The sequence below is a fragment of the Anticarsia gemmatalis genome, chromosome 7, assembly GCF_050436995.1.
Source record: "Anticarsia gemmatalis isolate Benzon Research Colony breed Stoneville strain chromosome 7, ilAntGemm2 primary, whole genome shotgun sequence".
Taxonomy (NCBI): domain Eukaryota; kingdom Metazoa; phylum Arthropoda; class Insecta; order Lepidoptera; family Erebidae; genus Anticarsia; species Anticarsia gemmatalis.
In genome coordinates this window covers 6,196,064-6,211,982 of record NC_134751.1, presented here as the reverse complement: position 1 = coordinate 6,211,982, position 15,919 = coordinate 6,196,064, and the positions used below count along the sequence as shown (strand labels likewise).

General features: G+C 36.5%; 2 protein-coding genes across 2 annotated transcripts in view; both read right to left on the bottom strand.

Annotated features, from left to right (window-relative positions):
- The window catches only part of btv (dynein cytoplasmic heavy chain beethoven), a 41,747-nt gene that overhangs the window by 18,661 nt on the left and 7,167 nt on the right, over positions 1-15,919 (bottom strand). The window contains exons 15-17 of the mRNA XM_076116692.1: positions 15,624-15,782; positions 15,147-15,280; positions 211-424 (exon numbers count right to left, since the gene is read on the bottom strand). Of these exons, the coding sequence (XP_075972807.1) occupies positions 211-424; positions 15,147-15,280; positions 15,624-15,782 (507 nt within the window). The remainder of the gene's footprint in view (positions 1-210; positions 425-15,146; positions 15,281-15,623; positions 15,783-15,919) is intronic.
- Positions 1,128-7,619, bottom strand: LanB1 (laminin subunit beta-1). Its single transcript, XM_076116691.1, has one exon. It carries the CDS (start codon positions 7,574-7,576, stop codon positions 2,246-2,248), a length of 5,331 nt encoding a protein of 1,776 aa, XP_075972806.1. The 5' UTR covers positions 7,577-7,619; the 3' UTR covers positions 1,128-2,245.

The following is a 15,919-nucleotide window of genomic DNA, read 5'->3' as shown; positions in this document are numbered from 1 at the left end:
AGGTGAGATCATGTAAATAAAAACTCTAGATCCAAGCAAGTGTAATTATGATTACTTAAGAAAACCTGTTCCTTCGTGATTATTTACTTCACGCAAATTATAATAAAAGTAACCTGCCTTATGTCTACATAATATAAATCTAACGGAGCAGTTTTAGAAACGCAGTACAAATATTTTTTGTTGACTAGTAGGTAACTAGTATATACTTACATCTATGTATAAATTAAGCGCTGACTGACACGTAAGGAGTTGTTCTGATATAGAGTCAAGCATTGGTTGAAGCCTGGACGATTGCAATAGTGCAGACAATCTCGGATCAGACTCTAATATACGAGTAACCTGTCTGAAACCCTGGTCCACTTTCCGAAATTTAACACCTAATTCTCCATCGTCGTTAGAGAGAATGGGTTCTAAATATAACCATCTGAAATAGAAAAAGGTTTAAAAGATTAATGCAGTATTTATTACCTACGAGCAAAATTTTATATGTGACAAATGGAATCATCCATGATGTATGTGATGCAGATTTAATTTAGATTTAGTTCTGTTTTGGAGTTAAGTTTACCATACTTCAGGACTTGTCCTAGTGTACCACCTATTGTTAAGTAGTTTTTTTTTAAAAGGAAAAGTTTGAAGCAGGACTTTTTTTGGGTTACAATAAACTATGAGTACCTAATGGTTGAATCATACAGCTCTTGCCTTGCAGTTGCTCTATCTAATAGGTAATATATATTTTTTTTATCTAGAAATATCTTTAAACGTGGTAGTTTATTTGTTTGGACTGTGGAGCAAAATACTTTTCTACAGCATGTTCTTAGTTATATAAAGATTTTAAACTATTCAAAGTTAATTATTAAATTACTACTCTATCATATAATAATCGTAGCGTGAATAGATGAGGTAGGTACATAGAGCTAAAATTCAAATTATCACAAATAAATATCATTTGACCTACGACATCGTTATTTAGTGATAAGCATTATTTAGTTTCGTATGTAGCAACAGGCCTCTGTTAACTCCTCAATGAAATATGTAGTAGATAGATAGCTATGATTAGAAGTAACTTATAAGTTATATTAAGAGAACATGGTCAATAGTCATATAAATAAAATAAAAACTATAGTCAATTTGTTGAAAGATTTTATTAACAATTAAGTATTGGTGCCTCGTATATTACATTATTATTATGGAAATACAAAATAGCGTCTCAAATGCAAGTATTGACTAAAAAAATAATTGGAATAAAAAATCTCAATATTAAATGCATGCTTTAGTTAGCCATTAACTCCAACACTCAATATAAAATGAATTCAGAGTGTAAACTTAAAATATATTAGTTAATTTGATATTATGTCAAGAACACAAGAGGCAATGTTTATGATCAATACATGAGTCAATTGCATTTTTAGGAAAAACATGTTAATGGAATGTCTTTATTACGGCTTTATATTTAAGTTTACATCCTGCCTACATAAACATTTATAAAATACTTATGATGACAATACGGTTATAGTATTTACGTAACTAATATCATCCATGTTGGCAGTTCAATCGACTCACTCTATTTAAAACTATAGGTACAATTATTATTATGTATTACAGACACACAGAAAAATATACATATATTTTATGGCAAAAAGTATAAAACATAATGTAATGCGCATAAATTACTTATAATTATTAACAATATAATTAAAATCCCCAATATTTTTGTTTCGTATGTATTCTTGTTTACATTTTCAATAGGTTTACAATATCAACATCATGTCACCATATTAGAAATTATAATGTAATTCTTTGGAATAGTTATCTACACAATAACACAAAGTGCATACTTATAATAAAATTACTCTAATTGAAAGACCTAATTATTTTCGGAATAACTTGAAATAATATTTGATAAGGTTTACAATAATATTTATGTGTAATCTCATGGCAAGTTTCTATTGTACAATTCAAGATGTTTGAAATCTAAAGCATCGGCCAGTATTGCGGTGTTACATATAGGTATTACATGTTAAGTACGACAAAAACAGAGATTCCCATTTTTTTTGTATCAAGAGCAATGTTTAAAACTTTACTTCACTGCAATATAATACAGACACGATGTAGTTAAACTACATTATTATTAAATGATTATAACGAACAATGACTAACACCATGATATACACAGTATTATGGCACAAATGGAACAGGAACAACTTTTAGATCTGATCGTCATGAGAATTATAAATTGTCATCGGTCCTACGTCGTGCATGACCTGTAATTGTCCGAACGTTTTGTAATTTCAGATAAATAATAGTTCATCTGAGTATTGAGCTCACCTATTTCTTTTTCCAGTGTATTTAATTGGTCGTTATGGGCATTATACAAATCTTCCATATTTGCTAACAGTTTAAGTTGCATTTGAGTGTCGCTAGCTAGTTTAGTGGCACGTTTCAATAAGATCTGTGCTCTTTCTCTGCTATTTGAAGTCTCGTTGGCGCGTTCAGCGAGAGACATATTAGTATGTTTGAAGTCTTGTCTTAGCTGCCTGGCTTTTTGTTCAGCGCCCTCAGCACAATTAACAACGTCGTTAGCTTCTTGTTTTACTTGCTCGGCGCCGCTTTCTATTTGTAGTATATCCTTTTGCAAATTGGATAGGCGCAAGCGTAGTCTTTCGACTTCTTCTTTAGTCTCATTTGCTTTCTTCTGTGCTTGTTCTGTTTTTGTTGCTATAGGTGCCAAATCGCTTTTAGCTGCTTCGATGTCATTGTTAGCTTTATTTATAGCATTTTCTGCGGCGTCTTGAGCTGCTTGCGCTTCGTCTAATGCACTCAAAACCCTGTTTGCCATCTCTAATGTTAAGTTTGCTGATTTATTTACAACAGTGGCATTTAGTTTTAAGGCTTTGGCCCTCTCTAAATCTGGTTTTGTTTCCGCTATTATATTTTCAATGTTTGTCAATTGAGATACTGAGGCATTGATACGCTGAGACAATTCTGTAATTTCTTTCGGCTCAATACTTATAGACAAGTTAAGAATATCATTTGCTAAAGTTCTAACATCAGCCGGAGTATTGGACGTATTAGATAGAAACTCTTTCAATTCAGCGGTTAAATCTTGACTTTCATTTGTAACTCGTTCCACTGATGATTTGAACTCAAAGGCTCTATTGAATAGATCATTCGCTCGTGATCGTACGTCGATAGTATCCTGTTTCACTTGTGATATCAATTTGAACAAATCTTCAGCTGTAAGTTCATGTTCTTTAATACGATATTGAGTTTTGTTTGCAAAATCAAGTGCTTGTTCGGCTTTGGTGACAGCGCCTTGGTCACAGGATATACCACCGCACTTACCACATCCCGCACCACCACAAATATCACACGCATCACTCTCTTGTCCGCACATCTTTTCATTCAGTTGCGGAATCTGTGACTCTAAATGCGTCAGTTGTTCTCGAATTTCGTCTAACTTTTTGTCGTTTACGTTTTGAGTATTATTAAAGTTAGAATACTGCATTTCAATAAGACGGTCAGTGTTTTTGATTTGTCGATCAGTATTGGCTATTACTGTTTGTACGTCTTCAGCATCATCTGCGGCCTTTAGAGCTCTTTGTTTAGCTTCGCGTGTTAAGTTAAGGGCTCCTTCTAAGTTTGCTTCTTGGAGTTTGGTGGCATTGTTTCCTAAATCAAGAGTTTTTTCTTTTAAGTTGTCGATGCTGGCTCTTAAACCATCCAAAGTAACATTGCTAAGGTTTATTTTAGACGTTAATGCACTCAAATTTTCTTTGCTGTCAGTGACTTTCTTATCTGCGTCGTTTAATAAATTCAGCAAGCTTGTTACATTAGAAAATAGCTCTTGTACTGTTGTTTGACCTTGTATTGCACTTTGGAGAACATTTTCTACCTCAGTTAGTTTCTTGGTCATTTCATCAAAGTCTCTGGTGTAAGCTCCAGTAGCGCCAACCAATTTAATTTTACTGGCATTGCCTATAGCGTACTCAGTCTGAATACGTAAATCATTAATCAATATGTCCCAATTGTCGAAACATTCACCACAGGCATAGCATGTAGGTGCTTCACCAAGATAACCTCTAGCACACATGTCACATCTATAACCTCCAATGCCTGGCTTGCAGATGCAAGAACCGTTTGCTCGCATACATTGACGTGTCACTGAGCCATAGTAGTCGCAGTCACATTCATAGCATTCGACGTTAGGATCTCCCCAATAATTTTCTTGACATTGATCGCATTGCCTACCTCCGTGTCCTGGTTTACAGTCACATTTTCCAATATAAGGGTTACATTGTGGTGACAAAGAGCCTATTGGATCGCAGTCACAAGGATCACAGCCTGTTCCCAACGCTATTCTCCAATGATTTTCAGTACATTGGTCACAATCAATACCCATGACATTCTTGAAACAGGGACATTGACCTGTATTGCGATCACAATGGCCTATAGTAAAGTTAGTACCTAATTCGGAGCAATTACATTTATAACATGTCTTATCTAAAGCGTTTCCGTAATATCCTTCAGCACACACTTCACAGTGTTCGCCAGCGGTATGATGAAGGCATCTTAGACATTTTCCAGTGTAAGGATCACAATTACCAGGTTTTGTAATATCTATGTTATCACTGCAATCGCATCTTTCACATGTTCCTTTGATCGGATCTCCATAATAATTATCTGCGCACACATCACATAAGGGTCCAGCATAACCTTCTTTACATTCGCAAACTACGTCTTTTGTTTCTGGATCCAGTTCGCAGCGATCGGCGTGACTACTCTTGTTAGGGTCCCCTATTACACCCGGACATGGGCAGGATCTGCAAGGAATATCAACTCCAAGTCGGGGGTCACCGTAGAAACCTTCTATGCATCTTTCACAACGATGCCCCTCGGTAGAATCTCTACAATCTTTACATGCTCCAGTCCTATCGTCACATTCATTTGCATGTCCATTACAGTCACATTGTTGACAGTTGGGGAAATTGAAATATCCAGGCTGGCACAGGTCACAAGCTCTTCCATAAGTATTAGCTCTACATTTACATTGTCCACTTGTCGCATCACAGAAGTTGTCTAAAGATCCTATACTGTTACAGTCACAACGTTTGCATCCAAATTTACTGAATCCGTATGTTCCAGGGGCACAGCGATCACATCTAGCTCCAACAATATTTTCTACACATTGGCAGTATCCAGTGTATGGATCACATTGATAGCTCTTTGACCCTGTCGGATCGCATTGACAAGACTGAGAGCCATTTCTGACATAAAAACCTATACTAGCATGATATTTTTTACAGATTTCGGGAACATTTTCTCTATTGAGGTTGTAATAATACGGATCTCCGCAGTTGTATCGGTCAAATTCCTCCCTCATTGTACTATTTTGTGCCAAAAATGGTAAATCATCAAATGATGGAATAAGAACAATAGAATCAATCAAAATTGATGCCCTGGAATTAGGATTGCGACTATCTTGTCGTCCTAAATATATTCGAATTTCGGTTTCCTTGTCTTTTTCTAAGCACACTGCTGGTGATACTAGTACGCTACGTTGATTTCCGGGCAAAACAGTATCAATGGTATCATCGTCTGGACGAACATTTGCACACGGTGAGTCTGGATCGATAGGTAAGGGTCTTTTAATTAATATAGTAGCCTCTTCCCAATTTACTGAGGATTGGGGTTCATATCTAACTAGCACATTATAGTTCATACTTTTCTTTATATTGTTTATAACAAATACTAGCGTGCTACTTTCTGGCAGCTTCATGAATCCAGGCCCCGTCCATGTCTCTTTTCGTCCATCAGGATAGTTTTCTCTTATAACAATATGACACAGTTGACTTTGGATAGCGTTATCATCTATTTGTGAATCACATTGACTGGATTCACCTTCAATGACGAGAGAATCAAGAGCACCAACGAAAAAGTTTTGAATAGATTGATCACAACGGCGTCCTGTAACATTTGGTCGACATTTACATTGTCCTGTTATGACGTCACAGTCTCGATCTAATGAGCCACCCAAATCGCAGTCACACGGCTGGCAACCATCGTCACTATCAGATAAACCGTAAAACTCTGACAAGCACTGATCACAATTTCTTCCAGTAACATGACGCTTACAGAAACAATTTCCAGTTGCAGCGTCGCAACCACGTTTGTTAATTGTTCCCAAGCTGTTACACGTACACGACTCACATCCTTCAGGGTTCCGAGGGTCGAAGTTCCAGTATCCGTCACTACATCTGTCACATCTCGCTCCATCGACATTCAGCTTGCAAAGACAGCGGCCTGCAGTTTTGTTATTAGCAGCATCGGTCTCGTCATCACAAAGTATTTCCTCGTCTGTAGTTCCTTCTGGGTCACAATCGCAAGGTTTGCAAACGTCTTGATTTTGTATATCCAAATTGGGATCTTTGTAAAACTTTGGCTTGCAGCGTTCACAATTAACTCCCATTGTATTATGTTGACAATTATCACACACACCACCGCTAGTTTTTCCAGTTTTATTATACACAGCAGGATCAAAGTGACAGGTAGTTGCGTGATTATTACACACGCACCTTTTGCAAGCATTAGAGACTCTTCCTACTGCTGGTTGCCAAGGAAGATCATTGTAGAAATCTTCGCAGTATTCGCAATTCAAACCTCTAGTGTTGTGTGTACACTCACAGCGTCCGTGCACCATGTCGATCTTTGATTCCACTCCGGGCATCGGTAAACAACGAGATGCGTGTCCATAACAGGAACAAGAGCCTCTTACAGTCATCTCGTATATAGAATAGTAATATTTTTCTTGAATCTCAGCTCTGTTATCCAGTTTATCATCTCCAAGCGTGTGCAGTTTGGTAAAGTTAATTCGAAGATTAGTCATACGTAAAAGATTTTGCACTTCTTCTGAATACGGGTTCGCAACGTTAATATTTGGCGGTAAAACTCTAAAGATCACATCACCTTCTGTCGAGGGAGACACACCCGAATAACGAGATTCACAAACCACTTCTGTTAGAGAACGCTGTGTATGTTTTGAAACGCCAGGGAAGTAATCATCACAGTTATGCGCGAAGTACCGATATACGCGCCAAGTTTTTCCAAAATCCGAAGATCTCTCTATTAACATAGCTGCCGGTCGAAACGTTTTGAACACTATTACCAAATGCGTAAGATGAAATTCGGCCTCCATGTTGAGTTGTATCGTGACATTTTCTTTTCCACTTTCAGATTGCCACCAGGATTTTGTCCGCGTGCCCGGATAGTATTTGTTGATAATGTTTTGTACTCGATGGTTGAGATACGGGTTGTGAAAAGTGGCATTTGTCGAGTCACACCAGAAGCATTTCTTCGGTTCTAAATGCGATACAATGCAGTAGCGTTCACGACCGTGGAGTCCGCACGTGGAGGAAGCGAAGAGCCGAGACTCGCGTCCAATAAGCAGGTTACCGGTGGCTGGGTAACAGGAGGTAAGCTCACAGGAACGGTCGTAATGTCGCGGTTGTAGTTGTCTGCCATACACGACGGCGCCGCTAGCGATAAGCGCCGAGAAGATAAACAAAGCGCGCAGAGCCATGGCGCGATACGGGCTCGCCGCGCGCCGCTCACTGCACTGTCGGCCGCCGCGCTCCGACACACTCTCGCGCCGCCCCACGCCCTCCCGCACACCCCGCTGCCCTACATTCACAGGTACGGACTTGGGCTTAAAGCTAGCTATGAGCGGCGACGATGATGAAATCTTTTGTGTACGTGAATATAGTGACGGGAACTTTAGAAGCGTTTCTATTGTTTATTATTTATTGTAAGGTTGAAAAATAGGTACTTATTCCTAATTAGAATATTCCACACATATTTTTATGAGTTATCAATTACTTATTTTATGGTATGGATTTAAAAATTACTAATTTTACAGTTTATATTAACGTTAATTTCTAATTTTGCATTTTAATTTTGTTATATACGAAGATTGCTATGTTTTGGGAAAGAGGTACCTTTTATATTATAACACAAAAAGCTACATGCACATCAAATATAATTATTAGCTTCTCGTTAGTGTAATGAGTCACACCAGCACATCAAAATATGACTATTAAACATACTGCATTTAATTTGTGTACTTATGCTGATAATAATAGTTTTTGTTTTATCAAAATCGGATCAAAATTACCGAAGTTACAGCGTTATAAAGTTTCACTGCTTTTTTAAATTTGCGTTGCTTCGCGCGCTATGCGCTGACGTCACGACGCTACAGACACGCTTGTTCGACTGCGGGTGATGCGGAGTTTTGATTTGAAAAGTGATTTGCATTTAATATTTAAAGAGTCTGAGTATGTGTATGTGTTATAAATTTAATCATCGTGTTTTTTGTAAAATAAGATATCCTCGATCTCGATCGCCACGCACACAATCATCAACTAGACCCAGGTAAAGAAAGTTGAACTCGTATACTAGTAATAATATTTTTGTGTGTAGTTAACAATAAAATTGAAAGTTTGTTAGAACTGGCATTACAAATAATGAGTGTTACGTACCTACCAAGTGTAAATTTGAAAAAAAAAGTTGTCACCCCTGCCTCTGACTTTAGTCAGGTTGATGGCTATCATATGAACGCATGAATCTACTCTGTAGGTAGGTAGTCTTATATGATTGGGTGTGTAATGAGAACTTTTAAACTAATATTTTAATTTTGATATTATTAGATTTAATAAACATGGGTTCTTTTTTCAAAACAAAAAACCAACGCCAACTCAATCGCCGCGCTCGGCTCGCCGCCGCCTATGAGGTCATTGAACTGCTTATTAAATAGTATCAACTGTTAGGTAGAAGTTCATTGCTAGGTATGTATGAACATGATATGGCATCTTGATCTTGAGGAAGTGTTCAAAAGGCAATAAACTTCTATTTAACATTTGCGCTTGACAGTATCAGAACCGGGCTTTAAGTTTTAGATTAGGTGTCTTTTGCAAAAATATAAAACAGTTTACATGGTACAGAAAAAAACAATTTTTAGGGTGTTTTTTCACTGGAGTTAGTACACATAGGAACAATACAATATTTTCTAACCATTTTGTTTGTCCCCTATAAGCAAAACAAATTATTTAAAGCAAAACCGCGAGAGCACAACGAGCCTATGTAGGTATCGGCAAGTACTGACGAAATAGCAGTGTCGTGAGATGACGTCACACGTCCGTGCGGCCGCTTCGCCGGAGTTTGGCGCGAAGGCCATACTTTGACGTTTAATATCTCGGTCATTTTTGAAGATACGAAAAAAATAAAAACAGATTTTTTATCCTTGAAGTACCTAGTTTTTAAATATACTCATAACAAAAATCATTGGTGTGACTCATTAAGTTGGTAGGACGGGCTATTAAATGCGGCCCTGTGCGAGGCGACGACCGCTCCCGCCCGCGCCCGCTCGTGCCGTTCTCCGAAACGGGCACTAAGCAACAAAAATAACACCGCATTTCGGGATGCGCTTTTTGTTTTGGTCATTATTATGGCAACAAGCTTCCTTGTAATCTTGATTAACAACACACAATCGGTCGCGAACCGTTACCGAAAGGCTTACCTGCCTCTACAAAGTCACTTTACTTAATACCGTATAAGTGAATTGTTATTCAAGTAAACAAATTAATGTTGTAGCAATGATTGTAAATGTTGTACGTAAAAACCGGGCACATAAATGTTATGAGATCCCTTTAGTTAGTCTGTGTTGGGCTTGATACGGACACTCGGTTCGTCAGAGCCGGCCTTCCGCCCTCCACATCCGCTCCTGATAATACATTCGCGATCTAAATGACCGAACACCCAGACAGCAAAGAAACAACGTTGTTTCAATATTTGATATAATTGTTTTACCCCAGAATGTTTGATATTGTGTCGAAAATGGAGCTCTACTTACATTATTTCACAACATTTTCTATGCTGTCTCTAGATATTTCTGTAAGGACAAAGGTCCGCTAATTGAAACAAAGGACCGCGTCTGGAGCCCTCTTCACAGTCACCCTTAATTGTGTATTGAACTGAATGCGAATCTCTGTTCAGGTAACCTGTGTGCTAACAAATATGGTAAAGTAAAGGTTCTTTTTCAGTATAAAATAAGTATTTTGGTTGGTGTAGTATTAAAACCGCAAGGCACTTTCAGCTCTATAGGTACTTGTTGTGTGAACTCCTTAGTGGTATTTTACAAAGCTCTACTAAACATCTTTTTTTATGGATTGTCTATACCTACTTAAATTTTAACTATTCACAAAACCTGTTAGGGACACATCATAATGTCTGCATTGATTGATCGATTTTGTTTATTTATAATTCGTAATAGGAATCGACTACTAAGTAGGACGCGACGAAAGCTCCCGGTTGACATTTCATTTGAAACGCAAGATGATTTTACTAAGGGGTCCCAGTAGGGCATTAAATGTTACGATATTAGTATTGTCGTTTCATACAGCATGGCATTTAATACTAAATGAATACGATCTTCGAACAATTGGGTATATAAGTTAACTATAATAGTATATATTACCAACTTTAGGGTGACGTCATTACGCAGTGAGTAGCGGTGGCCTCTTAACTAGACAGATAACTTGTTACAATTTCAACAGTTTCTACGATAACCCTTTATCAGTGCCAACATTAGAAGCTACAGTAAAACTTAAAAAAATAAGATACGTACGTGCCCATACATAAAGTACCTACCTATTGGTAATCGACACAACTAATTATTGGCAAAAACTCATACCTTATTGGACACCTCTTTCCGTAACTATTTTACTTACATAATTTCAAGTAGGTATGACAGTTTGAGTCTAACAATAAAATTGCAGTTAAAAAGAGGTTCCGTAAATTACATTTCATTCATTAAGTAATAATTAAGTACTTTATACATATTAGCTTTAGAATATAATCCGATATGTGGGGATAAGAAAAACCATTTTGAGTGAAGTTGAACCGCGGTATAGCCGCGTGCATGCTTTTTATCTCCGTAGTACGTACCTAATTTAGCTTTTGTCCGCAATAACGTACGAGTAACTTGTACGTTATCTAATATAATACTATTCACGGGATAAATTACGATAAGAGAATTCAACGACCACGAATTTATGTTATTTTAATAAATTAAATAGCCTTATTTTCGTTTTCGATATAAAGAAGAACGTAGTTAAGTAATAGGGTATCATACAATGTTTAGAAGTAAGTAATGTTTTTGCGGTTTCTATTAATTCGTAAGTCAGAAAGGAGTGTTAAGTGTTAAGCGTTAGGATCCTACATCGATCAATATATATGTAGGTGGGTACCTATTCGATATTTTTATAGTTCCTTGCTAAGCGTCGATACCGTGGTTAAATTTTTTAAATGAAACAAATTTCAGGCACGGATCTTAGAAGAAGATGCCAACGCCGATGTGAATGGACTATAGGGTGATAAGAGTCCATTCTCAAAAGACGGTTATGATGTCAAAGGTTACAGATAAACTAACTCGACTACAGGCTCGATAAACACATGTTTAGCGTTCTTTGCCTTTTCATTTTTTATATAAATGAAATGTAAGTTCTATCATTAACCAAACACCTAATGGATGAATAGGAATGTACTTAATTATTATAATGCACTTGCATATCAATTCTGGTATCTTTATCCATCTATGAATGAGTGAAATATATTCATTTTCCCCAAAATACTTAAATAATAAAGATTACCTTTTTTAGACTAGTTTAGTCAAGACTCCAATCTTTACCTAACCAACTGACCACGTCGCGATTGTGTGATTCAAAACATCGATAATAAAGTCGCAAACAGGAAGGCAGTTCCAAATTTATCCAATAACTTCGTGGTAGTTCGAGGGAGAGCTCGTAAAATGTTTTACGTATTACCTCACAGCGTACGTCGTTGACCGAAGCCAAAGAAAGAGCACATAGATCGTGTTGCATTCCACCGCCAATATAATAACTTAATTATGCATTTTTATAATAAACTGTGATGTAGGTAGGTACAATATGTAAAGTTTTAGTATGGATTTTATGGATTAAGTATAGATTACAATCAGTCCGTAAGCTGATAGAGGGATCTTTCATCTTCTGCTGATATTTGGATGACAGAGCATATGAACCTAATCATAATTTTTGAATTTATAAGATGTATCTTATAAATTCAAAGAGAAAAGCTTTTACTCTTTGTATCCTTTAAAATAAATTAGGTACATGCACCAGTTCTTATATACGAGTAACTGCAGTGGTGGCGCTGGTGTGGCGTAAGTGTCCTTTGATGTAGATAGCGGAACATCGGTCATTAAACATTTGCAATGCCTTTAAACAGCAAGCAAAGTCTCTCAGATGAATATAGGTAGGTAATTATAGTTATTCTTGAGTAGGAAGATCTTCAGTTTAAGGAAAAGCTCTTTCTTGGTATAAAGGTAATTCGGTTATTACATATTAGGATGGTTAATAATTTTAGTATATTCATTGAATTTTTGTTAAATCACTTTTTCTACCGTAGAAAATCATATTGAGAGGCATTTTGTATATTCAATTGCCACTTTTTGTTGACTTCAACATCTAACATATTAAAAAACGAACAAAGTTTCAAGCTAAGAGGCTGTCGTACTTTAAAAATTAAGAATAGACTGGTCTGATTTATGGATCTAAATTATAAATCATATGTGAATCCTTGTCTCTAGAGAAGATCATAAGCCGCTTACTTAAATACTTAGTCAGTGGGTGTAAACATGAAGGATTATCAAGTAATATACCTATACTGCACAGAGTTGCTTCCATCAAAGACTTTCTATTTCAGTAGGCAATTAAATCGCACGGTATCTTAGTAGCACGTCGCCTAATTTTATAACAGCCATATTTGAATGTGAGGACAGCGACCCCGCGTTATCGAGACAGCTTTACATTCTCAGTCTCTCACTGGCTAATCTGAGCTTACAGTATCAACGTCAACACACTCAACATTGCATCATGATAATACACATTGTAGGCGGAAATATAAAATGTATCGCTACATTTCCAGCTGATATACTCAGTTTAAAATACTCAATTATTTATATATCGGGTCAACGCGATCATGTAAATTAATGATCAGGTTAATCCCCATTTAGAATTTGAAGGATTCAAACTGAAAACAAGTGAATCATAATCGTCTATTATTTATTTTAATTAAATACAAGATAGGTACAATAAAAAAAAATTGTCCCATTTTCCACAGCCCGGTTAGAGCTACCTGCTATTTGGTGATTGGTCACAATTTTATATACCTATTTATAAGTAGAATAAATAACATCAAATAGTTACTTAGAACTATAACTGTAGAAGAGTAGAAGTACCTCTATTTCTGCTCTATCGTCATTCACTCGTAATAAATTGAAAGCAGAAACATAAATTTATAGCAAAGCCTTTAACTAAACTACATGAATGCTGTTTAGTTTAACACAAACGTTAAATGATTGGTCATGATTACAAACGAAACCTTTCGACATAGAGTAACCATGTAACGCCCAATAGTGGCCAATTAGTGAACAAGTTCTCCTGCCTATGTTTATTACAGTCCACTTTGAAGTTAGAATTGATAGAAAATCAATAGTACACACGGTGGATATGTTCGTATAAGTTCACAAATTAACACTGTATAAGGCAGTGGTTGTTACCACGTATGGCGAGTCATGAAACTGTACGGCGAGCTTGTTATGATGCCAACTTTCAATCACATACGACGCTACTAGATACTACAATTGTTATAAACAGTTGAAAAAATATATACTTATTTCCTGTTTCTAAACAAAAAGCGTTAAAACAGTGCACTAACCAGCCGAACTACCATTTACGGATACAAAACTACAACTGGTTGTCGGAATATAAAAAAGTAATCATCAACAAGAGCGGCTAGCGCCCACGTTTCTTGGACTATGACAAATTATGTACGAGCTACGAAGTGATATGTTTTTTGTGACTAGCTATAGAACAAATAAGGTACTAATTGATGTACAAAAATCTCAACAAAGTTAACCTACATTTTATAGTTATCAGAAATTATAAAAATAGAAACGTAGAATATTCTGATAATAAGTACTAGTTCCTTGCTGATGACGGTTCATAATAATTTTTCAAATCGCAACGCGGTAATATATTTTTTTTATAATTATGATTATTTATAAGTGCTATAGAGTATCGATGAGACATCGCAGGCAATGTCAGTGATACGTACATTTGTATGTGTTTTGTTTTATACGCAAAATAAATATTTGCCCATTCTGCAAATTAAAGTATTTCAGTACTTTGCAGTTTATGGTAGATAACGGATTGGTTTTCATTAGTAAGTGAAACGTATTACGTAAGGTATATACGGTATCTAATTACGAGATTATGATAGGTGAATCCCCGATATATTTATGTATTGTGTTAGTAGATAAAGATGCTATTTGTTAGAGCTTAAAACACTTATAAATATTATGAGGTAGTAATCAACTGACTGACTCAATTTTAAATTAGATTTTATATGGTACGAGTAGTTATTGAAATGCCAGACACTCTAAGAATACAATAATTGTCAAACAGGATTAAAAAGACGAGGGCAAGCGGGAACTAAACGGACTATTCGGTCAAAATAGCTAGCACATCTGTCGCGCATATGTTAAGGCGGGGCAAATCCTGCGACGGACTCAAAACAATTACGTCGTTCATATTTAGACAATTGATTCCTTTGAATACAAAGTCTGGTAAAACTACTTACGTCCAAATGACTTAAGTTACCATTGTTTGTTTTTAGCCCACAAAAGAGCCATCTAATTGTTTTACAGTCATTACCTGAGATTAAAATTTCTGTTCATAGATATTATATTCGATATCTGTCGTCCATGAAATATAAGATTTTTTTTATACTGGTGTCCGATAGACGAATAACTGATAGCAGCTTCGCGCTTTTATTTTAAAGGACATTGAATTGGTTATTTGTGTAGTCAATATTTTTTTATTTGTGCATGTATGTTTCTTTGGAACATAGGCCGTTACCTTGTAGTGTTTGGATATCATTCAGTAATTCTTTTAGATTAAATTCTGTTACCACTTCCCTTAAGTAAATCTTTTGAACGCAACTGTATCTAATAAAAAGTTATAAGTTTAAAAAGCTGAGATTTAAGTCATGGGTACCTGCGTTGTGCATGATGCGTGGCACGTAGCAGTGCTCGCGCGGCCCGCAGGCGCGAGTCCCACGCGCTGCATGCGTCCCCGCCTGAGCCCGCGCCGCCCGACAACGATGACACCACCCACTGCTGCTCCTCCACCTATACAAACGTATTAACAACATCAGAAACTGAAAAGTACATAATTTTGTTGCACTATACCGTAGTTGATCGACACTGTTGCAATGATCCTATGCATGAAATGGGAAACTCGTTTTCTCAGTTTCATCAGAGTGTAGGCTCGGACTATAAGAGAGATGAGGTCCATTTTTGTCGGTCGATTAAAATATATTGCGTATTTCTATTTAATAGTTATTATAATAGCGCTCATAAAATTGGAAAAAACACGTAGGGAAAAGCTCTATCGCAAGATAGCTCTATTTATCGTATAAATTATGTACCTATAGCATTGTTTAATCTACACAATAAAGATGTACTTACATACCTTACTCAGTATATCCTTGAAGTCCTTCACAATGGGTGTGGGCCGTTTCGCCTTGTCGTTGTAGTAAGTTATAGTCAACCGTGCACCCGCGAACCAAATCTCTAATTCGTTCAGAGCGTTCCTGATAGCGAACTCACTCGAAGCTGATGTACAGATTTTCTACAAAATAGTGAAAGAAATGTTACAAAAATCCTTAATTTTAAAAGGGTATATAGAGCAGGTTGCATGTTCTAGAGTAAGTACAAACAGTGTGAAAAGTAATACAGCACGTCGCTTGTAGCTCTTTATGAAGTTTT